Source organism: Misgurnus anguillicaudatus, chromosome 21 (genome assembly GCF_027580225.2).
Source record: "Misgurnus anguillicaudatus chromosome 21, ASM2758022v2, whole genome shotgun sequence".
Classification (NCBI taxonomy): domain Eukaryota; kingdom Metazoa; phylum Chordata; class Actinopteri; order Cypriniformes; family Cobitidae; genus Misgurnus; species Misgurnus anguillicaudatus.
Window position 1 is genome coordinate 40,036,289 of NC_073357.2, and position 27,245 is coordinate 40,063,533.

Below are 27,245 nucleotides of genomic sequence, written 5' to 3' on the forward strand. Positions count from 1 at the left end.
ACTGCAAGGTAACACAATCTTACATTCTACATTAATTTGCTTAATTGGCTTATCATTAAAAACTTTAAGCTCTTTACTTGCCTCATACCATATGCAAACAAGCTTATCTCCTGCTTGTTTATACAAACTGAGGAACGAGTCAAAATCATTTTCAGTACAAATACAGTACTTGGTCACTAGGGCTGCACAATATATCAAAAATATCTAAATATTGCAGATGTGCAAATGGCCATATGCATATCACAGTAGTTTGCAGTAATTTAACAATTTGAATACTTTGAAAGATTGTGTATCGATGTTTTAGCATTGAGACTGACTCACGAATGATCACTTGTGTTTCCTCTGACATGAAAATAGGGACGGGCACAAGTACTTGAAAGTTCAAATTGATTTTACAAACGTTCAGCATAAGGCTGGACAATTTGGCAAAACATTTAAAAAACTTTTTTTCCAGAGCATTTGACCGTTTCACTATTCGATTTTTAATTTATTTTTTCTAGTCAGCTTAAAACATAACTACAACATTACTGCAGTAACATTCTTTTTCCAATAAGATTCTTTATTTATGATGTAGGATCATCTGGTTAAAGAAACTAAAGTTCTTATCCAAGTGCTTTAAACGATAGTTATCAACATGGTATAAATATAAAATGTATTTCCTTTTTAAAAATATTTATGCAGAAATTAGGCATTGTTTAAAAATATAATGGTAGCCTAAATGTGAAAACTAGACCTGAAACCTTAAGGTTCAGGCATTTTTATAATGTTTTGTTGTATCTGATTGTAGTTTAAGTACACCGTCATCATAATCTCACATCACATGTTAAAGGAAACATTTCAACTATAATTTCTCTCTTAACCATTCATAAAATTCTCCTTTGATTTGTTTAAACTTTGATTAGATTTTTCATCATTAATTTTGTCAATAATTTGAATAATGTTAGCTATGACAGACTTTTTTTTATCATTCTTTGAAATGAATCTGTTCAAATAAGTCTTTATTAGTTTACGAATCATACATTTCTGGTCACACTGCTCAGCTTGCCAACGAGGACATTGCAAACTTTTTGTGTATGCTATTTATTGTATTGTTTGCCTTGACCGTTGCATTTCAGACAAGCACTATCTGTGCAGACACAGCGCATCATCTGCATTAAAATAGTGGCAATCAGTGCAGACATTTCATATGCAGCTATAATTCATCAAGTACAACTGCCACGTGAGGTTTAGGTCATGGTTTCAGTCATCTGTACATTTAAACGTGGAAAGGAAAGTGGGATCGGGAACGCGCACGAAAAGGGATAACGACACTCTATTACTTCTCCCACAGCATACACTGAATAAAGCGCATAAAATAATAAAGCCTAATTGGTTTCGGAGTTCTGAATTTTTCCCATGTGCTTGCCGTTTCATTTTCAATGCAGTTTAACCTTGCTGTAATCAGTTTCACTTTGACTGTACTGACATTTCATTCAAAATCTTGATTTTCTGATTAAAATAAAACTAAAAGGGCATCAAAACGTACATTTGAATGAATCAATCTGGGAAAATCTCCCAGCCCTAGTTCAGCATTATTGTATTATTTATCGCCCAATTTAGAATGTTATTGCATACCGCGTTTTTTTCAATATCATGCAGCCCTAGTAGTCATTGAATGCTAAGATACCAAACCAGTGATTAAATGAGCTTCCCCAATGGTCTGTTAAGCAGGATTTACCTGGGAACCGTAAAATTTACATTGAGTGAGTCAGTACTGGTCAGTAGTTTCACTATTTACATATTTTTAGATACCTCAGCTTCTCTGTCAGAGCTTGTTCAGTCTGACAGCTGTCTTGATTTACTACTTCTCTGTTGTGAGTCCCAGGACATGATATGTTTGCAAGTGAGGGCTTCCTCCCTACGGCCCACACAACGGGCCAGCAGCATTCTCCATAAATCACAGATGCCATTTGTGCTGCAGTAAGCTAACTAGTAGTACCCCCATCTCTCTCCTCTTTTTCAGCGGGGCTGTGGTTCAGCCTGCACAGGGCTTTAAGATCACACTGTGTTGCTTAATTTTTCATAGTATTTCCAATATAGTTCAGGATTGCTTAAAAAGTTTGATCTAAGAAAATATGACCCCTTTAAAGTAGAAAGGAGGTGTATAACATAGCAGGTGCATTAGTGCCCATATTTAAAATGAAATCCCCTCTGTTAATAAGAGAAGAAATACTGGTTGAGCCGCTATTCAAGAGCAGGACTTGGATGATGTTTTACACACTACTACCGAAACCTCAGTGGTTGCCAGTCCCTTCAGAAACAAAGAAAGCTTTCTACTGTTGTCATCTTCTCACTCTCCTGCTACTGAGCCTTGTCTCCTGAGATTATGGTCTTGATTTGGACCGGCTGTATATTGAGAAGCCTCTACTTAAACCGGCCTGAAATGTGTTTCCCTGCTTCCTTTTGTCTGAGCCAAGGAGCAGCTGGCTCACCCATCCTGTCCCCACCCCTTTTCAAGGGATTCATTCCAGAGGAGGATTAACACTGGGAGCCCCTTACCCTTTTAAAGTCTTTCTCCTCTGTTTGTCTCTATAGCGCTGATCTACATTTTTAATATTGAATTAGCATTGTTGGGGCTCGAGCACCGAGGTGTGAGGACCCTATTGTTCTTCAAGTAGTTGTATATGTTTGAATTTGTAAGAGAGAAATTGTCCTCTAAGGACACAAGCAAACAGTTTTAGACCTTGTGCGCATCTGCGCGCCTGTCTCTTTAATGACACACATTTGCGCAAGAAACATGAGCCAGTCACCTGTCTTTGTAGGTAAACATGGGCGGCCCCAGTCATCATTTGCTGCAGTCTGGTGGTGTTCATGTTTACCTCAGGTCTCACAGATCCACTTCCCTGTGTTCACCTTTAACCAGGAAACACCCCCTATAATCATTTACAGCTTTTAGACCTAATGCTTTACTGATCCTTTTCTGGTCTCCTTTCCTGGACTTAATTATACAACCTGCTGTAACCGCTCTTGTTAATACTTCATTTATCACAGTGGCCTATAGGAGAAACAATGTAAACTTTATGCTTTTATGTGTCCCGGGTAGGGCTGGGATGATTCATACTAATAATACCTGTCTGAAATCAGCTCTGAATCGCAAAGGCGATGTTTGCAGAGCTCTTACATGTATTATGGCTCTTTGATCAATAGGAACTTTTTATCAATCTAAAATCATGGGGTTTGAGTCATTTATAACATGCATTTGAAAAAGTGACACTCGTCAAACATAAATATGATAAATATTCTTTATTATCATGAAAATACCTGAAAAGGTGAGAAGATCAGGGCTACCCAGGGATAAGTCGAAACTAATTGTTTGAATAAAAGTTTTTGTTTACATAATATATGTGGGTGTACTGTGTAGGGATTTGGGCTGGGCGCCGTATGACGGTATATTCCGTTACCGCAGAATAAAATGTCAGTCGTAACAGATTTTCCTATTCCGCGTAATGCAAATAAGTGGGCGTGGGTAACTCTGCCCTCCCGTATGTTAGACTGAGTGTGACGGAGAAACATGTAAAATAATTCACTCATAAAAAATGAACAAGTTATTTGTGTAATTTTTATAATAAGTGCCAGTGAATCCACCGGCCCCAAATAAAGAGTTTTTCTCGCACATAATGCTAATAGTTGTAAAGTTTTCTGAACTTTAAGCAAGCTAAGACAAAACTCACGTTTATATAAGTGACACGTGCGCTGCTGGAGCGATGTAGTCGCGCCATTTACTTGTAGTACAAACATATTTAATCGGAAAGACAAGAAAGAGAAATGTTAAGGTCTAATAGAAAGTAAAGGGCGTCAAGACCTTAAAACAGACTTCATAATCATCACATCATAGCACCCGTCATATTTATAATATTTAGAGCTTCGTCTCTCATATACAGGTATTTTCCTGTCTGTAGGTTTTTGCATATATTTTTACCTGTTCATTTTACATATTGCATATTTTTTATGTAATTTATGCATAAATACAAAATACAATGAAGGCATACTATAGCTTAAATAGTCTATAAAATTAATAACTCAATTATAAACAAGATTCTGTCTATCAAGACTTAATCTGTTGTTATCCTCTGGGCATTTTCACTTTAAAGTGCTCATATTTTAAAACTGCAGTGCACATTTAGTTAAAAGCTAGAGTGAGTGGCAAATTTCTGTAAATTTTTATCAAAAAAATAAAAAATAAAAAAACAATATAAACTGAAAAACATGTATACCGTGAAATATACCGTTCCGTGAAATAAAAATGACTCATTTCGTCCACAATAAATAAACCCACATGATCATCGTTTTCGTGATCGATCATCAATGCCATGTTAGAGTACTCGAGCAATCGAGTAAGTCGCGACTAATCGTTAAGCAGCCCTAAAGAACAGCAATATAATTATACTTATAGGCATTTCCTGAAGCAAGCTGCGTGTAAGGGCGCACTCACACTATCCAAACCAAACCGCGCTCGGGCGCGTTTGACCCCCAAAGCCTGGTTCGTTTGACTAGTGTGAGTGCTCTGTTCCGCGCCCGGGCGCACGTGACAGATCAACTAAGCAATATGAAGGCATGTGAGAGGGCTGTCTGTAATCGCGCACCAAACGAATCCGATTAAAAAACACAGACCTTTCATTACGGTGGGTTCCAGTGTTCAGTGAGAGCTTTACTTCCTGCTTTTTTCAAAACAATCGCATCTTAATGACGAAAGCGCGCCCGGACTCGGATCGATACAAGGACAGTGTGAGTGCGTGCACATGGGGGAGTAGGGAGGGGTGACATTCGCGCTGGGGCATGGTTTGGTTTGGTTTGGATAATGTGAGTGCGCCCTAAATGGTACGTCTTCTGTGGCACATATTGCGTTTCTGCACGACAGCGCCATCTGGCTTTTGGATGTAGCAGCATTTCACCATAACTCATTGAGAAGCATAGCAAGCAGTATCGCACGATTATTCGTCCCAGCCCTAGCTTAGGGTGTATTTTATAGATGAAAAGCACAAATCTGATATTTAGCTTTCATGCGAATGTAGGTGTCTTTTTTTATAAAAGCTTGTGCCAAAATGTTGTGAATGATCAGTACTAGGGCATAAGAGTATTTTACTGTACTCGTATTTAGTTACTTCTTTATTTTCCTTTCTATTTCGGACGCCCCTGTTCCAGTTGAGATCCTTACGATTGATAATTACTTAAAATATGCCCCTCCCAGCATCTCTTCCCGTATCTGTCTCACCACCTACTGTGTAAATCTCTCTATGTGTGAAGCATGGCATTCATCAGTAGGTGTGGGACAGGGTAAACACGAGGGCTTCTGTACAGATGGTTTTGCCGATCATCTCAACAAATGTAGATACTGTAATAGGTGTGATGGTGTACTGATGTGTCTGTATAGCACCGTTCACGCAGTAAAGTATCTCCTAGATTGTCTGAAACTGTACAGAGTAGACTTGTATTGCACTAAGGCATTAATGAAGAAGGGTCCTTCATGTAGCTGCTAAAATGTTTTTTTATTTGAAAGCAATGTGCTTATGCTAACCATGTGCTAGTGGTATTTTCTTCCTGCCATTTGCTTGTTCTTATTGGTACTCATTGTTCTTATTGGTATTCATGCAACACAGAGAACTGTATAGCAAATCCCCACTGACTCACGTTTCCATGGCCACAGGATACAAGGCAAACCCACGTGGAGAGCACACTGCTGTTACGTGGACAGGCAGCATTTCAGACTCCTACGTTTTATCTTTGTTAGATTAGCTATGTATTTTAAACAAAATATGATATCTCAACTGAAAAGTAGCCTATATAGTATGTGGCCACACTAAGGAACTTGTACACAGTTTTGCATTTTTTGTCATATGCTGTTTGTTTTGGTAACCTGACATAACCTGATGTCAGGGTGCTTCAATAAAGAACTGCAGCGATAAGCAAAATTGCAAAGGCCTTTCAGTGGTCCCAGGCAGGAAATTGATGTGTTATGCTCTTTCATATTGTTTAATCTCATTGGTGATGGAACACTGACTGATCATTTGACTTTAAAGTTTTCAATGACCTGAACACCAGTCGGCCTTCACAGAATGGCTTTTGTTAAATGGCACCTAAATAAATGATGGTTGTCTTGCCACTTATGCAGCTATCATGTAGGAAACGGTGTGCGCTGCGCTCGTCGCTAGGTTAAGTAGGTGGGGTTTTCAGTAAATTACTACAGTGTTTATATTTGGGTTAAATAGTGGATGAGGAATACAGAGACTGATGTTGCCCATCTCTATTTCACGTAACTTTAAGCTACCTACTAGGGATGCTCTGATCGATCGGCCGATAATGCTTGCTATGTTTCTCAATGAATTATGGTGAAATGCCGCTACATCCAAAAGCCAGGGAGCGCTCTCGTGCAGAAACTCAAAATGCGCTGTAGACGAAGAACAAAACACACGCAGCTGTGATGACACGCAGCTCCATGAAATGGCTGAAGGATATATTTATATTGCTGTTCTTCAAACCTTTTTAGGTATTTTCATGATAATAAAGAATATGTTTAATAATTATGTTTGACGAGTGTTGCTTTTTCAAATGCATGCTATAAACGACTCAAACTAACAGTGATTTAGATCGATAAGGACTTACTGATCAAAAGCCGTAGTACATGAAGTAGTTGTAATAAGATCGGCTGTCCGATTCAGAATAGTGATCGGCCACGTATTATTAGTGGAGATCGGCATTGGTCGGAGCATCCCTACTACCTACCTACAACAAACTACTTGACTTAAAACACACCTGACATGCCAACTTGAATTTCTAGGTGTTTCCATGACACGGCTTTCCTTCCGATGACTTTGTAGGAGCTCTGGGAATTCCGAGTATAAGCTCTTCATCCATTTTGTTTGGATGCCCCGTTTCTATTGGCCGCGTGGGTAATCGTCACAGAGCGCAGCACAAAAGTTTAACTATTTTGAACTTTGACCGCGGCGTGAGCGCAAGCTGCGCCCGCCCTTTGCTCGACGCAACAAGAAACCGCCCTCGTTCGACGCAAGCCATTGAAATGAAGGGGTTTCGTAGCGCAGCGCGCACCGCGTCCTATGTGAAAGCCGCATTAGACTGTAGTAGGGCTGTCACTTTTGAGAAAAATCAAATTCGAACCGATATCGAATATCATGCAATGTATCCGAATATATTCGCACGCGCGCGCTAAAAAAAACGTAATGGAGATTCAATTTATTAACAGTGACAGTCATAAACAGGGATGTCTGGATTACTTTTTTTGAAACAGCAGGTTATCAACTTATGAATAACAAGGACTCAGGACAGGTGACAACTTAAACAGCAGCAGGAGTAAGGCATATAGCCAAGCCCAAACGAAATCCACGCCCGCAGATTTCGGTGGAAAACTCTGCGGAATTCTGCGGATTTAACGCCCTTCATTGCCAAGCACACATATCCCGCGCTGGAGCCTGTTTGTGAGAAGAAATCTCATTGACAACAAGCACACATACATAGCCTTTATGTGTGAGCCGTCATTCACAAGTACATTAACCCTGCGCGTGCTGTTTGCGTGCCCGTTTTTAATGATAGAGAGCACAAACCATTTGATATTTGAGATGAAATTAAACTTACCGCTGAGTTAAGCAGATCTCACTTGACTCTGTCGTGCGACAGTCAGCACATGATCATTTAAAATCCGTTTACAAGACAAATGCTGTTGTTGTTAAATATAAAGTTTACATTACGTTGTAAAAATAATAAAATTATCTTCTTCATACATGCTTATTTCATAATGCGAATGTATTGTCACATGCTTTTTATTCTGATATAATATTAAACACTATAAACAAAAAATGTGATTTATATGCAAACTATAGCCTGATTCTATCTTGACATGCACATTAAGTTAGTGTTGGTCCAATTTGATTTCCTCTCTTGTGCACAGTTGACGTCGTCGGTCTCACTCTCAGACTCCTGTTACTGTAAAAAAATGCACTAAACATGGCATTTTAAAAACCTGATGGTTCATTTGAAGTTCGAATATGGATATTTCACGTCATGTTCGAATGCATATTCGAATATCGAATAAAAAGTGACAGCCCTAGACTGTAGAATGTGCATGTGATTTAAACACACACACAAAAAAACACGATTTGGTGCGTGCTCAATAGAAGATGCGGGAATAGAAGATCGGATTAATATCTGTTGATCCAAGACTCATTATAATGTGAGTCCTAATGATGGCTGGAATGTAAAAAAAAGTTTATTGTTAAATAATGTAAAATAAATATAGTAAAAGGACATTCTGAAAATATAATTTGTGTAATGGTAAGAAAATTGTCAAAATAATATGGAAAACAAAAAATAAAAAAATCTATATTTTGAATAACAAACATTGTAATAAACAAAAAGGAATTCAGAAACATGACATGCACACCAGGTAACTGCAGATCAATTAAAAGAACATTGTAGTCAGTTAAATTTAACAACAATTACATTTTTAACATTACTGTATTAAACTAGTTTATTTTAAGCAGTTTTCAAAATGTATTAAACTAAACATGTTTAAAACGGGTCCATAAAGACCCGGAACATTGTGTATACAAAGCATGCTTAACTGCCCATAAATCCTTAAAGCTTTACTATAGTCTACTGATGTTTTAGTGACTGTTATAGATGGAGTAGTAAATAGCTCAGTGGATGTCAGAGTAAGTTTTCGTGTACCTCTCAGATGTCCAGAATGAACCTGCAACATGATATAAACATTCTGCACAGGTATCATCACAACATGGCATCTGATGGTATATTCACATCAAGTGAGGTGAACATTACCTGTAATTGTAAACAAGTCTTTCATTGCATTCCTGACCTTTTTAACCAAAAATGAAAGATTGTCTAATGACAGAACATGTTTTTATTTTTTGCCTTTTTCATTCCTTAGTACACTGACAAATACTCAAAAACAAATGAAGTAAAGCTATTTCTTTTTTCTGCTATTGTGGTTTATGGTGGATGACAGTTGAGCAGAAAGGTGCAGTGGACCGCTAAAAGTACCAAAGTTAAATTTTGTTATGCCTGATGGGCAAACTTTTAGGATATTTAGCATTTATTAATATCATGAATCATCGACTCTTCGTAACTCATTTCATCTCCTCCATTTCATATAACTAACTAATATTATGCCAGGTGAATGGGCACGAGAGGAAGTCAAGTTCTGCGTATGCAAATTCCTGCAAGTTTTTGCCTGTCTGTGTTTGTATCCGTAGCCCTTTTTTTTTAAGTGTACGACTTTAGTGCCTTGACATGCATGGTGCCCAAATGGCCCAAAATGGCTTTTTATTTATCACAGGGTGTGTATGAGAGTGAGTGAGTGAGTGCTCAGACGAGGCTGATTTGTTGACGTGTGTGTTTGTCTTGTTGATTCCTCTGTTTTGAGAGTGCAGTGGCTGGCAGGAAGTGGGAATAATGGAGAGAGCTGAGGAATGTAATGTTTTTGTTTTGCAGTACCTCTCTAAACGTTTTCTTGCTGTCACACTGCTGAAGAGACCACAGCAAATGTACTTTTTCCCTGTTCTTTATGTCTTACTTTATTCCTGCTCTGTTTTTATTACAACACATCGACTAGTAGATCACATGAGTTCCGTTTGTTTATATTTAGTGTCATAGCCGAAGGGAAATTCCTCTGTCCAAAAACAGGTGTAGCTGCAGCTTGGCATTAGTGATGCACCGAAATAGGAATTCTGGGCCAAAACGGATACCAAAAATTCTGTGTGCACCTGGCTGAAAACCGAAAATTATATTTTAAAGTTTTGTTATAATTAATTAATTTAAAGTGCACCTATTTTATTGTTAAAAAATGTTATTTTGTGTATTTGGTATATTACAATGTGTTCGCATGGTTAATGGTTAAAAAACACATTATATTCCACATATCGTACATTTTTGTAGCTCCAGATTTCACTGTCTTCCTGAAACACATTGATTTTGTACAAAACTCATCGATTTGAAAAGCGCTGTGTCCCTGATTGGCCAGCTAATTTGTTGTGATTTGCCTGAATACCTCTGACGTCAGCCGAAAAATGTGACGCTTCTTTGAAAGATTTGGTCACAGTGAGTCCAAATCGGGAGGAATTATGATTATTAATTTCAGTCTTGTCTACATCACCAATCCCAGGAAGACAAAACCGTTAAACATTAACATTTTATAGTTTTGAACATGTTTTTAAAAAAAAACATGCGAGTCAATGCGGATAATCTCTGACACTAAGGACACATTTAAACGTGATTGCGGGCAATGGTGCCTCACACAGAACTAATGTCTCATTTTAAGTATTTGCACACAGCTGTCACGATCACGCTTTGTTGTGTAGCGCTGTGATAACGATTGCATTTAGACTGAAATATGAAAAGCAAAACGCAATTTATTTTCCGTTTATATTTTTGGGAAGAATCGGCAAGAATCTGGCCATGCGGTATGTATCACGATACATGGGTTACTATACAATGCAATTTGGTACATCGCGGTAGTGTAAGCAAGGCTTATCTGCCTAGAAAATCACAACTTTACATTTTTTGTCAGTCTTAGTACACGATGTAACTACAGAAGAGTCAAATTTTAAATAGGAAAAATATCAAAACTTTTTGGTTATTTTTTAGTGTGATGCTAATGGTCTAATCAGATTCAATGGATTATGCTAAGCTATGCTAAAAGTTCTAGCGCCAGACCCGGAGATCAGCTGAATGGATTCCAAAACGGTTAAAATCAAATTTTGAACTCTAGTGGAGCTGGAAAATGAGCATATTTTCAAAAAAAGTGGAATGTCCCTTTAAGGAGTTAAGGGCGATTTATTGCCGTGCGTAAGTTGGCTATCCGTAGCCTGTGCGTAGCTCTGCGTAGCCTGACGTGCACCTCGCAAAAATTTTAACAGCGGGTCAGTTCTACGTGGACCGCAAGCGCTGTGATTGGTCCACCAGAACCCCTCCCGTCAGGTAATACAAACTGCGTCATAAGTATTTCCGTTTGCGACGGTGAAAACAAAGATGAGCCAAGTTGAGGACTGATTTAACTTAAACTGCAACAAAAGTCACTGTTTATTTATTTCCATCATTGCTGGTCTTCAAAAATCATACATAACAAGTTGCGGTTTTTTCTTCTTTTGTGGGTTAACTTGCCAAGTTTCTTCTTCTCTGACGATGGCGCTGCTACTGTGGTTACACACGTGGATACTGCCTACCAGCGGTTTGCGCATGTGTTTGCACGTTGACGCGGAGGACGACGCAAAAGTATAAATGAAAACCGACGCGGAACCTACGCTGTCGCAGCTACGCCGTAGGACCTACGCACAACTATAACGAGCCCTTTATTGTTCCTGTTTTGATCTGCTCTGAAACTTCTCAAGTGTCATTGTTCATGACAGTAAAAGTGGTATTAATTTTTGCAATGCTCCACTATGAAGTGCTGGCTCCATCTCTGTTTTAGAAACACCCTGTGTCACTTGTAGAATCTTTTATCATGATTCTCTGATCTCCAGTAATCCCTCAGATTTGGACACATTTGTAGTGTGGACTGATAATGAGTGTACAAATCTCTTGGGCACAAACTGAGATGTTTAGGAGGCAGTAATTCTGCTATGGCTCTTAAGTCTTCTTAATCTCTTCATGTTTTTTTTATCTCTGATTAGTTTTATCTCTGTCCTCATGGCTACCATCCCTCTCCATTAGCGCTCATTGCAGTCATGTACTTGCTATGAGCTGTCAAGATTAGAGGTTACAAGTGTGTAGAATTAATTGGTTGCACTTGTTTATAGAAATCACATTGTGGCACAGGTTCCTCTCCAATGCCCATGAATGTTAAGCATGTGGCTGTTTGTGCTGATGCTCTTTAAACAATGTATGCTCTCATCCCGCTTTTAAGGAATACACCTCAGTTCTCTTATTTTTCCTCGCCTTCATGCCATCCCAGTTGTATGACTTTCTTCAGCTGATCACTGAGTTATATTAAATCATTTGTTGAACAGGGTCCAAGATTTTGAGTCTTCGAAAAGCACATACATCCACCATAAAAGTAATCCATTTGACTCCAGTTTCTAGAGTTTCCCTGTAATCTATGAAATGTTTTAACAAAGAAACCAAATCAAGATATAAGCTAGCCTGATATTTGTTATAAGCGCTGACTGGAAGATCTATTTATTCTTATTCTTTTGGTAATGGATGTGCTTGTGTTTATTCTGTTGTTCTGCAGTGTAGTGACCCACGTTAAAAGTATATTCCTGGCAGTGAACCTGATACTGAAGTAGGTGCATCAGTGTCACGTGTATGTGTGTGTTTAAGCATATAATTTAAGTGATTGAGAGTATTGTATGATGACGTTTAAAGCTGTTTTTTAAAAGATGGGTATAACAGTGCTTTAACCCATCCTTTGTGTACACTAAAGTTTACGTTCCAAACTTTCTCTATTACTGTGTCTTTGGTACACAGACTTGAGTTTGTTTGTATCTGGTCAATGTCCTCATGCTGGTTTGTCTAAGCCATAGTTACAGCAAAAACTTTTGAGTCGTTGTGCTGTGTTTCCACACATACATTTTTCAAGATTAAAATCTTTACAGTGTTTCTTACGGTCTCAATCAGTTGGCGCCCAAATTGTGTTTTTCTTTTTTGAGGTTTTTGAATGTAAAGGTCTGATGTGATGTCTTATCAGAATAGTATTGCTATTGGAAGTGTTTTGCGTGTATGCGGGTGGGCAGATTGTTTTCATTGGCTGTAGACGCTTGATAACATGATCATTAAGGAAATGCAGGCATGATAGGACTCTTCAGGAGACCACAGTGTTCCTCACTTACACACAGCCACCTCTCTCTATGGTGCTTTACTGCTATTGCCTAGGTTGCAATATTTGCTTCTGAAATTATTTTTGTTGCTTGGTCATTGTTTTATTCTTAAACCACTTGTTTATTTCTAATAAGCAGATCAAGCATTTACATTATTGTCATCAACTTTACTGTTAGCTTTATGCAATGCATGGTTCTGTATATGTTGCATTAGTAAATCTAACCAGCCTGTTTAAATACATTATTCTGTCATTTGATGCGCACATTTATTTTCAACAAGCATATGCAAACCTGTTGCTTATTGAGATTGATTTAGATATGTTATCTGTGGTATATTTTAGGTATGTTGCTGTGCTAAGTAATAATGTTAAATATGTGTACAGGGTTTTTCCTGGCTCTAAATAAGGTGGAGGTGGTACTATTCTGATGCACACATAAATGTGTACCGTGGCTCAACCACACATTTTACACGCAACATATGTTTCGTGTTTAATAATTAAATGATTATTAAAGGGATAAAAGGGATTGCGATGTTGGACCACCGAGCATTTTCATGCAGGAAAATCTGGATCAGCTTGTGTCTAAAGTGATTTACCTGCACAATAGGGCCCTATAAATTCCGTTTTATTTTTTCCCAAATTCCATTTTATTTTTTCCCAAATTCCGTTTTGTCCGTTTAAATTTTTGCAAATTCCGTTTTTTCCGTTTTAATATTTGGCAATTTTTTTACCCTTTACTGTTAGTTAAGTCATTAAAGATGTGCCTTTAATGTTAATGATTAAAATGAATACAAATACAATAGGAATAACCTTAAATTTATTGAGGTAACAATTTTTTACATTCCCTGATGAAACACACACACATAAACATTTTACTCAATTCAATGCATTGTTTAGTGTTGCTGCAGAAGGCTACACGTGTCAAAGCAGTGCTGCCTTCAGAAGTGCCTTAAACATATTGGTCCGGCGGAACGCGATTCATACTTTAAACACAATCGCTTGAAATACATATAACTTTACAAACATACACAGGATTATTACTTACTGATCTGACTTTGGGCAGCATGAGCGCGCAGCTCTCTGCATGTGCAAGCGAAAGAGAGACAGAGAGCGGTCTTGATGCAGATGATTGTATTTTAAACGCAAGGAATAGTTTGCTTCAGCTCGCTTGAAACGCATAAAACTGAACAAGTACATGAGGATTTGTGTTCGGACTTCAGACAGTATTAATTATGTGTTAATTATCTAATTCCGCGATTCTGTGATCGCGGAAATTATAGGACCCTAAAAATATAGCTAATGTAGCACCTTGTAATGTAGTCTGCACCAAACTGTGCTAAAACAATGAAACGGCTCCACCACAGAGGCGTAAGGCCACAACTTCACTTGAAAATGATAATCCAATGAGTTCAAAGATTGTTCGTGTTTTCCGTAAAGACACATGAAAGAGAAACCTGTCAAGAACCGGCAGCGGCACAAAATTTGGTCGAGACGACTGCCTTAAATCTCTATGTAGGGAAAAACCCTGTTATAACTAAAGCAGTCATCTCCGCCTTTTGAAGCACTTCCTTTTCATCATCTTTTTTTGGCTGTGTACTTTTGTCACTTTCTAATACCGATAGTTGCTTTATTGAAGCTGGTCCTGCTCTATGATTGGACTATGTCCAGTTTTTGTAAGTTTATCAGGAATGTGCTGGGAATTTTTGGAATTCAGAATGTCCGCTTTGTTCAAGTCCCACCCTGACATTCACTCGAAATTGCAGTGTGTTTTTGCTGCATCATCACAAAGACTTTTTAAAAAAGACTCCCTGTCCTCCATAATTCATTCAAACGTGTCCCTCTCCAGTTTTATGATTTCACAACTGATGTTATTTTGGGTCTTTCTGTTTCAATATCTAGGGTGTGTTATAAATGAATGATGCATATTTATGTCTTAGGACTGTCATTGTCTACATTGTGATGACCCATGTATGACCCCATGTTTATCTGATGCTCATAGCACAAGAGTTGAATAACTTATTGTGTATTTGGGTTGACCCTTTCACATTAATAAACTTGTGTATCACAGTTCCTCAGCTTTTTGCTACCACAAAAATCTTTGTTGAATGGATCAATAATTGCAATGTTTTTGTAGTGTATGAATCAGGTTAGGCCTGGGTTTTCATACAGAAAAGAGCACTTATTTCCATAAAGTGTATGGGTTTTTCTGAGGCCTGCAGGAATGAGCATCTGAAATTGGGACATATAGTTTTTAAAATTCACCTGTAAACATTGGTCTGGTGTCAGCTCATGTCCTTCTTTTAATGAAGGCTGGGAATGCTGTATGCTCTGCAGAGACTTGACTACGCGATTGTTAGAGAGGCATACAAATACTCACTTTCACAATGAGGCTTTGTGCTTATCTGCTTTCTCAATGCCAGTTTGGACTGCAGCACACACAGTTTGCTGTTTTTTATATCCTTTCATCAGTTGTTGGCTACTTGTAATCATGTGGTTTGGATTGGTCACTTGACTGAATGCCCTTTTGTGTATCCTGTATGTTGTTTTTATAATTTTCAGTACTTGAATAAATATAAGTTCATATTCGGATTGAGCTCTATTAACACCATCTGGAGCACTCTCTGAAAAATGAGTTACACTTGCACTTACAATGCAAGTAAATGGAGTAAACATACAACAATGTGTAACACCACAGGTGTTGTCAATATAGCTTAACTTATAGGCTAGGTAAACAAAGATAAAGTCATATTTATGGTTTCACAGCAGTTCATTGCTTTGAAACTCTCAAAGATTCCTTGATTTCGGAGTAAAATGGCTCACGTGCTTAAAGCTGATTTAGTATGAAATTTTTGCTGTAATTTTTGGCATTCATTTGTGCAGTAAGGTGATGTACAAAACAAGGAAACTCTGCATCAGGGAAAGCATATGCACTGCAAAAAATTATGTGTTAATTTTTAACACATTGTGTGTGTCGTGCCATTTAAGGCGTTATTTCATGTTAAAATAAATGAAAGGGCCAACACAAGTTGTGTTTAAAACAGTGATGGAAGTAACGCGTTACAAAGTAATTCCATTACTGTAATTCCACTCCTTTTAGCGGTAATTAACATGTAACAAAGTATTTTTTTAATCAAGTAATGCAGTTACAATTACTGAAATTTAAATTAGTTGGTTCCTCGTGTTACTCTATTTTGTGATAAATGCACATTAAATTTGTTGTCCCTATACTAACACACCTTCTGTGTTATTATTTATTGTGCCGCCCACCACAGTCCTGCGATGTTAAATCAGAAATGTCTTGTCTGCAAGTGTTCATTTATCACAAAATAGAGTAACACGAGTAACCAACTCATTTAAATTTCAGTAATTTTAACTGCGTTACTTGATTTAAAAAAAATACTTTGTTACATGTTAATTACAGCTAAAAGTAGTGGAATTACTTTGTAACCCGTTACTCCCATCACTGTTTTTAACACAACTTGTGTTGTCCCTTTCATTTACTTTAACATGAAATAACCCCTTAAATGGCATGACACACACAATGTGTAAAAAATAAACACATCATTTTTTGCAGTGTGGCATCTTCAACACTTCAGTCCATTTGTGCAATACGGGTATTGTTTTTGTCCAGTTTTACATAATGTGTCACAAAAAGAGTCTTGATGTATAATTCTGATCATCCTGAACATTTCCAAAAAAAATGTTTTGGGTTGGTGCTTTAAATAAGGCTACAGTGTGCGTCTTTAATTTTTTTCCCTAAACAGGGAACACGCCTATTTCAAACTTTATTACACTTCACCTTTAAAAAAACAGACTTTAGTGACTTCAATGTTCATCTAGAGTTTTGTCTTCACATGGACTTGCTCACCTCATCTCATTTGACTTCGGTTTGGAATGCAAAACACAAAAAGTCATTGAGTCATTGCTATCAATCATAGAGGCCTGAGCTCAGCAACAACCTTCTGTCCGGATATTCCTTACACCATATGACTGAATGAAAAAGAGGCTGTCTACAATGAAACACTTTTGATAAAGGAGTGGAAGACTGTGCCGTTTGTGCTTGCATGGCACACTCGCTTTCTCTAGTTAATTATCACTTGTATTGATTCAGTGTCATTTATGACAGGAGTAATTCTGACATCAAGTCATGTTCCCTTAAACCTCACCATTTTAACAGAAGATTTAATTTAACAATGGGACAGAATTCTTTTTTTCCAAATTGTACAATTTACTATATTGACTTGCTCTTTTAGAGCATATTCCAGTCTTGTGCCGTGTTGAGTCACGTCTAGGACAACTCAGAGGTTTCGTACACCGGAAGTGCACATTAAATAGCACAAGCTTAGTCAGATAGCGTCTACTTCAAAATGCAAAATATACGTTAGCAGCCAATGTTAATCGCTAACGATTTGGGACAAATATGATGTTATTTAAAGCTGTAGTCTACGATGTTGAAAATCGGTCGAGAAAGCCCGTGACGGTTGGGAAGTTTTAAAAAACTCATCCCGCCCCTCTGTGCTACCTGATCCCTCCCACCAGAAACGACCTGAACAGTGTCACTCAGTCATGCTGTGATCACCAGTTGTAAACATCGGAACGGAGATTTACCGAGCAGTAAACACATAAAGCCTTGAAGGAATGAACACTTACAATTATGAATGATTGACTTAATTTACTTTCACAACAACGTTTGGCATACGTTTCCCCTACTGAGCCTCGTTTCCCCTGGTCAAAAGTGCTACCTAGCGCACATTAATTGCATAATAATTATTAGTTAGTATTGCTAAGGGTTTGAGTAATTGTTATAGCAGCACACAGCGCATCTCGTTCAAATTCCGATCGGCTCAAACAGAAACCCGCTAGGCCTATTGAAATTCAAGCACTTTAATAAATATAATTACTTTGACCCGTGATAGGCGATGCTAAACGGCTAACATTCCAATGGCGACCGGCAGCATGAGCATGTTGTCAGACTGATAAAAAGATATTTACGTAACACCTCACACCATAAAAGTATAAATAAATATGTACCTGCTCAACAAAATGTCTGCCGTGTCAGCGTCGGTTTTCAGTCCCATATCTCCATGAAGCTTACTCCAACGGTCAATGGCGGACCCTATATTAATTCGACTTTGAGTCCGGCGTTTGAGTCTCCGTTTTTATCTCTGCTTTTTCCTCTACAGACTTTCTCTTTCTTCCAACCTTGACTGTAGGGACAAGTAGGGGCCGCTTGCTGCTGTCGGTTTGTTTTTTTCTCCATTTGTGAGCTGTTGCTACTTTGCTAGCTACCATACACTGTCAGACATTTCAACATGTCGCAGGAGGGGGGCGGGGACGCGGGATGGGGTGGAGACGCAAGCGCAAGGTGGAGTTTCAAGTGGAGCGGGGATTGGATGAGAGCAGTCGACCAATGTAAGCTGTCCGGCCGGACAGCTTACATTGGTCAACTTCTCTGCCGCTGTACACCCAATAGAGTGAATGGATTTTTTTCATTCTTTTTTACCTTCATATTGTTAGGATTTTACTGTAGAACCATAACCAGCATAACCAGTGCGCCCTCTGTCTCTCTGTTGCTCTCTCTCTCTCTCTCTGTAAATAGTGTAGTCCTTCACCTCCCTAAGTAAATGATTGCTTTCCCATGATTATTTAGTTATTAGCTCTTTCACTATGGGCCTTGCGGGTGAATTCTTTGTCAATAGCCTCGTCCATGCTTCGAACTCTGTGTTGGACACCTTACACCTGTAGTGTCTTACTTGCACTTCAACATGATAAGTTTGAAGGGAAATAATCACTTGGAAAACAAATACAGTTTACAGCCATGTTTGCACATAATTTTTTCACGTTCTGCAGTATGACCATCCACAACTCTAGTCAGCATAGTCAGTTTACATTAAGCTGAAAAAGTGATACAGTAAATCAATTGTATCCTTTATATTTGAACTTTATTATTTCTGTTACTTAATTTTTGCATTGTGGTGCTGCGCTTGACTTTGATATTAGAATTGTGTAGCAGCAGCATGACAAAATCTTTTATCCATGTGTTGTATTTTTAGACACGCACATAACAGTTTCTCGTGAAATAACTAGAAATTTGCTGGCACATGGCTAAGACTGCTCTGTGCATGCACACAAACATTATGCTTTTATTTATTTGAATCACCAATGACACTGTAATGATTGTTTTTTTAAGCAAAATGTATTTCTGTATAATGCTTAAATGCTGTACTCTGCTGATCCAGACACTTCTGCAGTCCTTTTACAGCCCCCCTGTGGTATACCGGCACAGGCGGCAGAGCTGCATTCTGCTAGACAAACCCCATCACCTCAATACACTTCTGTAGATATATAATCGGTCATGACTTTTTTGCTAAATATTTAAAAACTAGCAAAGTAAACAACTGACGTGATTAGAATAATTTATGAATCTGTTATTGATTCTGTTATTTATATAGGCACTTCATAACTGTTTTGAAAACCACACAAAGACAAATGAAAAAATATTCTTGTTGATAATGGCATTTGAATATCAGTGCCGTTTCATAGTAAATTATTTCCCTACCCACCCATTTAGTAAGTATAAGTTCACACCTTTACAAATTTAACAAACACCCCCACTTTTTCCTATCCTCAGCCCACCTCTCTACTTTTTATTTTATTTATAATCCACCACACTCATTCTTTCTCTCTCTTCTCAGTTTCTGTTCTTTATCCTTCTTCCTGACCTCATTTGTCATGTCTTTGCTTTAGTTTGCCACATTTTTGCCATGTCTTTTATCTTCATCTCTCTTTTTGGCCTGCCTCTCCCTTTAGCTTGAAAACAATAGAAAAGTCCTTCACTCAGCTGGTGTCGCCAGTAGGAGGAGCTAAGTGGGCTTAGTTTTGATTGACAGCACTGTGTGCAACTTCAGAGGTTTTGTTTCAGTGCTAAGAAAAAAGAAAAGGAGGAGAGAAAGGGCTTTCAGATTTAGTCGTATAGAGGACCCTCGGTGTAATCCTCATAGGTCACTGAGAGGGGATTCCTCCCTTAATTTGAGTTGAATGACTTTTGTCATGTTTTTGTATCACGTGTAGTAACTTGGGGAACAAGAAATTGAGTTTGCATTTTTACAGTTTCATTATTTACCTACCTAACATCATTCTTATGAAAGCATTTTAAAGATGCAGTAGAATGTAAAACTGTATTTACTTTTGTAACTTCTTATTTTTCTAGTTCTGTACTATAACCATTATTTTTAGAGGACTTAAAAATATTTCCTATAGAATTTTTATTTATTTTTTAGATTATAATTATTAAAAAAAGTAATTACCACAACATGATATTACATTTAATATATGCATTTCAAAACTCATGTTTCGGTAATGAGAACTAAAAAGTTGTCTAGGTACTATGACAAACAAAATTTCAACTTTTACCTGGAGAGAAACAATAAGAACTGCTGACGTTGTGGCCATCTTGAGTGTTACAGTCTATTATGTCCCTTCCAACAAATTTTTTTGTTTGTTTTTTTAAAATGTTAGTTCATTGAGGGCTTAAACAATGATTGAAAATTGTTGCGGAGGATGAGAACATTTTTCATGGACACATTTATATTCCTTATTATTGTCTCTACATTTACCAATAACACCAAATACCACATGTTTCTTTACTGTAAATGTTTATAGTATAACATAAACTGAAGCTTTTTATTTTTTAGATTTTTTTATTATAAATATTTCCATGTCAAAGAACCCGAATCCATTCATTGACATGTTGCGGTAATGAAAATTTTCCTCTCAAATGTGGAAAAAAATTGGTTTGTATGATGTAATTTGAAATCATGTGCAAAAAAGTACGTGAAGAGATGTTTGTAACTGTATTCTTATTATTTCTTACTTTGCATTTACTTTTATATCAAAAAGTTTGATGACAGCTCATAAGTCTAATTTTGCGAGAATCACTGGATATGTTAATTTGCAATATAACTTAAACAACAATAGTGGCTTGGACAAGATACTGAGTTTATTAATGCTTCTCTAACAAAGTTTATACATTTCATATTTACATGTTTATATCCATTCTTGGTAGTAATAAACATCCACCACATCATCTGTCTAATCAGAATGTATATGTGCGCAGGTGTGTGTAGTATTTCTTCACAAAGTAACACCAGTTCACTGGCCTGGCACGCATTATGCAGCATTTTTAGTTGTCTTGCGGTTCCGTGTAAATGATGATCTTTTTGACAACATTGTGTACGTAATTTTTTTTTAAATGCAAAGGAAAACGTTTTTGTTTTTTACTACATCGTTGTCATGTAAAGTTTTTCAGCAGAAATTACTGAAGTGATTAAACTTCCCATAGCCTCTCTTTCTCTTCTGAGCAGAAAAGCAGAACCATCTCACAGCTTTGTTTGTCCGCTCATCCCCCACCCTCGCCCCCCGCATCCCATCCTTTGTACTAATAGAAGAAGGGAGGCTGTGAAAGTGCGCAGATCTTGCTGTGTAACGTTTTAAAACATTGCTGGACTTTTAATGTTGCATGAACCATTAAGACGGAGCATTAGTGATTGATTGAGGATACACATGTCATTGGGGTGATTTTAGGGTCAGCAGCTCAGAGACATGCACAACATTAAGTGCACTAAAAGCATGAGTATGCTTCCGGATGCGTTAAGCATTAACTCTGCAGAAGTCAAGTAAATTAATATGATGATCAAGAAAAATGGTAAAGAAAGAGTCACAGGTGAGGAAACATGAATTGCGTATGTTCTGCAGTACTGTAATAGGGTGTTCATCTGCTTCTTACAACATTAAAGTTTTGCATCTTCTGCAATCTGTTTACAGGAAGAAGAGTTGTATAATAATGTTAGGGACAAAAGGAGAGCATGTTACATGTTGACTGTAATGGTTTGATTGAAGAAAACCACGAGATAAAGATCAAGTCACTTGACTGAGACACAGCAGCCTCTGTAAATGTTCACCATAAAGAAAGTCTGGTCTGGCTGCTGCGTGCAACATGCATCACAGAAAGGGGCGGGGCTAGCTTATTGCTATCACTGCGTGCACGCCTGTTGCCTGGAGAAGAAGAGTTAGAGAAAAGTAAACTTGCCGCAGGTGAATTCACCGTTGCTTGCTACTATAGGAGGAGAAGCCGCTAACATGTTTGAGTTCTTTTTACTTATTATTATGTGATTTTTATTTAAGGCATATTTATATAGCCTATATTAAAGGTTTATTGTTTCAGTTGTTTGTATTGTTAAAAGGCGTGAACATTAAAGTTTGATTTGAATTCCCGTCTGCTGGTCATGATAATAGCCTACGTGTATGAGAAAAAAAGGGAAAGGGGGGGTCGGCGGCGTCTGGTTCGGACAGATAATTCACGTTGATGTGTCGGGTTACATCGGGTCTGGGCTTTAAAAGCCACGGGCCGGGTTGTAATTTTCAGGCCCGTTGAGAACTTTAAACAGTACGGAGCAATCGCACTAGTCAAACGAACCAGCCTTTGCTGGCCAAATGTGCTTGCGCTCGGTTTGTTGTGGATAAGTGCACCCTCAGTTTGAACTTAAAATATAAAATATAGTTAAACTATATTCCTGATTGTCGTTAGTGATCTAAACGTCTTGGGGGACGTTCACACCAAAGCTTTTACGCCCGTGGCCAGCATATGTTTTCAATTGTTTCCAATGGAAGCTCGCCGTTTTTCAAAAACGCCAGCAGCTAGCGGTTTTCTTCCACGCTGAAAGCCGGCCCTCTGCCTTTTTTCCGCGCTCAGCACTGATCATCGAGAGTTGAAAAAGATTCAACATTGAGTGAAAAGCTTCGCTCATCAATGTCAGTTCTCACACGGCCATCCAATCACAGTGGAGGAGGGGCAGGACATTACCACAGAAACCAACTGGTGCATCGTACAACGATTGATTAAAAAAAAGCAGAAAGTTAGTGCTCAGCTAAAAAACAGCTGGCATTCGGCATCCTCCAGTCATTTTCGGCCCTTTTTAAAAGCTTTGGCCATGGTATACCTTTTTTAAGTAAAAAATAGGGATGCACCGATATGGAAATTTTGGCCGATAACTCTTTATATTTGGGGGGCGTTAACATGTATATATATATATATATATATATATATATATAGGCCGATAAATATTCATATTATTTTCACAATGAAAAACTCCCAGACCGCGGACATCTTGTCTTTGTGCTAGACTAGCATACTCTTCTTAAGCCCGCAACACGTGTCCTCTTCGTGCTATGTCACAGAAAGCACCAATCAAAACTCCACATGGCCAGCAATATGCAAGTGAAGTGGTTCAACAAACCAAAATAATCCATCATTTATCGGCTTTATTTTGCTATCAGACCGATAACCGATAATATTAAAAATAAGCAGTTATCGGCTAATAACGATATGTCGGCAAAAAAAATAAAAATAAAGCGAACAGCTAAAGGATGTGTCCACTTATCAATTTAAAAAAATCTCTTATTTCACACTGATTTTTTTTGCCCAAACATACTGCCTAAACTCACAGAAATTAACACAAATGGACAGCAATAATTGAGGCTTTTGTCGATAAGGTAATTATTTCAACCATAATAGTAATTCCCATTCATTTTTTAATTAATTATGCAGCCCTAGTGTGTTCACAGAGTTGACACTGAGTGTGTGAGAATGCTTTAGATCACCAACGGTACGGTCTTGAGTTTTCCTGGCGTCTGTCCGCAGTACTGAATGAGCCGCTTTGTGTATGTTTATAATCAGCCCTTCACTAGAGAGCTTCCTCCCCTTAATAGACCTCATGGCTCCCACTCAGGACAGCCTGACTTGCAGTTATGCACCCATCTGGGATGCTCTGCGCGTCACCTTGCATTTTGATAATTGAAGGAAGTAAGTGTTGGTATGTGTTTTGTTGGCCCCTTCGCAAGGGCATCGACTATAAAATCTCAGCGTTTCCTTGTTGTGTCTGTTTGTTTCACTTAATTGTCATGTGCGAGTGCATAGTTCAAGCGTGTAGGGCAGGCAGTAGATGAATTGGTTTCAGTTACTTCAGTCCTGCATGCGGCAGCTGTGCTAGTGAGTTTATATTCGATGTGTTTGTGTGGTTTGGTCTCAGGGCTTTAATTGCTTGGTCATTTAATATGTGTCACCTGCCAACACAATGGTGACAAAAGTCTCCAGCTGTCCCGTGTGATGTGAACCTCTAAAAATGGCCGATAGTAAGCTGTTTCCTCGCAGAAGATGAACTGTTTACATTGCTTAGACAAACATACCTTCCTATATGAACTTCATGGGAAATATCATTTTTATCAAGCGCACAGGGTAGAGTTTTATTTAATGTATTTATAGTTCTGAGTGGTTATAAAATGTTCACCATCATGTGCTGTTCACACACATCGCAGTATCAGTCTTGTTCCTGGCAGTACATAGTAAGCCCTCTGTTTTTGCTGTTCTGCTGCCAGCGCACAGACAGTGAGAGACAGAAGAGATGCATGATGGGCTACGGCAGCAGGAATGTACTGAATCTGACCACCTAACAGACAAGCTTTTCACAGTATGGTGTGTAAACACACACGGTGTTGCCCTCTGATGGCCACTAGAGGTGTTTTTTTTTGTTAAGTTGTTAGTGAAGTATGTGTGCATATGGCGTCTTATTAAATAGTGGCGTTGCATGTTGCGAGTTTCAGCTTGCTGGTGCAAGTTGTTGTGGTTATTTGAGTTTTATTTTATCACAGTTTTATGTGTAGTTGTAGATGCACAAGGACGAAATGCCAGCACATGGTGGTTTCTTGCAAACCTTGTACTGTATAGGGTTTCTTGTAACTTGTTTGGCTGTGGGTCTGGTGGTTGTTAAACAGTATGCATGTTTCTACTGTAGATATAGTAGGGTGTCCAGCTGCAGATAAATATTTAATGATAGTAAATGCAACATACTTTACATAAAATTGATGATCATTTATTTATTTAAAGCTTGAACAAATATTACCATGCTCCAGGACTAGTCTAGCACGTTACTATTTTAAAGGCGGAGTCCACGATGTTTGAAAAACGCGTTGGAAAAGGAGACGGGCCGACTACCAAAACACACTTATAGCCAATCAAATCAAATCAAATGCCGGGTTGCGTATGTGTGGAGCGGGTCTATCAACAGAAGGTCCAGATTCTATTGGGGTAGGGGCGTGTTTGTTTAGGTGATTTCAAATATCAACATTGGCTTTCAAACATCATGGACTCCGCCTTTAACAAAATTGACAGGATATGTGCAGGATGTTTACTGTTACAATACGCTAATTTTAAAATGATCAAATATTAGCCAGTTATTTGACCATGCCTATCTAATAAAGCAAGAAGCAGTGGGTTACCAGTGCATTTTATAACGGGTAAGGGGCGTTGTTAGGCACAACGTGAAGCGGAGTGCCTAAAACCCTCTTAGCTGTTATAAAATGCACTGGTAACCCACTGCTTCGCGGGGCTTATTGCTTTTGTAAAACGGTTACTTCATATGCATAGCAGGATTTCAAATATTACTCTTCCGCCAAAAAAAGTAGTTCCTCAGAAACAAGTGTGGCTGCAACAAAGCGCAGTTCCCAACCAACATAGACGCAGCAAAGACACAATGAAAATATGATTTAAAATTGTGGTGTTTATTTTCATAAATCAACATTCATCTATTTTATACATTATCATTTATATCGTGCAACTATTGAAATGGATCAAATATGCTTGGAACCATGCTTACTCTTTCCCTGTCAGTGTTTAAAGAAAAGTTGCCACTCAGTTTTAGTTTAATGGCTTCCAGAAAAATGATCTTTAAATAAACATAAAATGAAAGAACAGATCCGCTTTCAAACAAAAAAACGTTTCATCCTACCTTCATTTGTTCTCCTATCACCTCTCAAATTTTCAGCTATAAGCGGAGATGATTCCATTTTTGTGAAGAACTTTTGTAAGAGATCAGATTCAGAGCCACGATCAGAACTTGCACACGGTGTTTTTAGCGTTGAGTGAATGCGTCAGTGTTTAAGTTGGGTAAGATTGCCATCTAGTGGATAATAGTGGAGATATCAATTTAAGATAGAAACAACTCGGAGAACATTTTCTCTTTATTGACGAAATGACTCAACAATATTTATTGACATTTATCTGGATATCGCCATAATTGTGCAAATGAAAAATGAAAAAATAATTAAAGACTGTGGTGTTTATTTTCATAAATCAGTACGTAGCAACATTGGCGCAGTGATTCTTCTGTAATGCGGTCTGAACCGTGGGGTTACCAGGGTATTTTATCACGGCTTAAAACGCGTTCAGAATGAAGAACCAGAACAGGCCATTTTATAATATATATATTGACGTGTGTAGTGTACTTAACTATGTGAAATTGATGTCTAAATCTTTTTTTTTTTTTTTTGCTTTGCAGCCTTTCTTCAGACTGTCCAATCTGCGAAAGCTGGGCCTAAGTGACAATGAGATTCAGAAACTACCACCTGACGTGGCCAACTTCACTCAGCTGGTGGAGCTGGACATTTCTAGAAATGATATTAAAACAACTTCTTTTGAAATGCATACCTGCTGTCTTACAGAGTAAACGACTGCTTTTTCATCTATAGCCATATTTACACACACTGTCATACACACACACCCTCGTCGGCGTTTACACAGAGCACACAAATGTTTTCTTTGTTCATCTATTTAAGCTGTAGGTAGTTTATCATTGTCAACGGCAATTGTCTTCTTGTGCCTCGCACAGCCAACATTCCCTTTTACTCCCAGACATCTCGGCAGTCAACGTGTGAATGTTGGACATGGCGGTCTGTATTTAGACTATGCAGTGTTATATTCCCCAGCTAAGCAAATGATGTGCTAGTACTCGGTCCTGGGTGTATGGCTCATATCTTGTACAACACAAAGACACACACACACACACACACTGTTTTTTAGGCCATCTGGGTACCATTATTTAAAAAAAATACTGAAAAAGTGCTCAGTTTGTCATGGCAGTCCCATGAGTATATATTGCTGACTCTGTCTCTCTCCGTTGCAGATATTACAGAGATCCCTGAGAACATTAAATTCTGTCAGGCCTTGGAGATTGTCGACTTCAGCGGAAACCCATTGTCAAGGTTAGTAAGTTGAAGGAGCCCCAAACACCCCAAGTGCTTTTTTCTTAACCCTGGAGAACCCAAGAACCCTTCTCTTAGCATCAATTAACATTGGCCAAATTTGACCCATGGGTTCTCCAGGGTTAACAAAGACTAGAGAGAAATAAATGTGTAAAATGTGAAGCAATGAGGATTTCTTTTTTTTTGTAGCAGGGTAGAATGTAGTTTTATTTTAAAGGGTCATTCATTGCACACAGCCATTAGAGGATGTTAACATTCATTAATCATCAATGTGCATTTCCCACTCCTTATTTACGTTAGAGATGGCTGATGGGTCCTGTTGCTAGCGGTA

The 27,245-nt window shown here is 38.1% G+C and overlaps 1 protein-coding gene across 17 annotated transcripts in view; it reads left to right on the forward strand.

The window, feature by feature from the left end:
• The window catches only part of scrib (scribble planar cell polarity protein), a 101,230-nt gene that overhangs the window by 10,426 nt on the left and 63,559 nt on the right, over positions 1 to 27,245 (forward strand). For all 17 annotated transcript variants that reach the window (XM_073859171.1, XM_073859165.1, XM_073859163.1 and 14 more), the window contains exons 2-3: positions 26,212 to 26,328; positions 26,835 to 26,914. In XM_073859171.1, the coding sequence (XP_073715272.1) occupies positions 26,212 to 26,328; positions 26,835 to 26,914 (197 nt within the window). The remainder of the gene's footprint in view (positions 1 to 26,211; positions 26,329 to 26,834; positions 26,915 to 27,245) is intronic.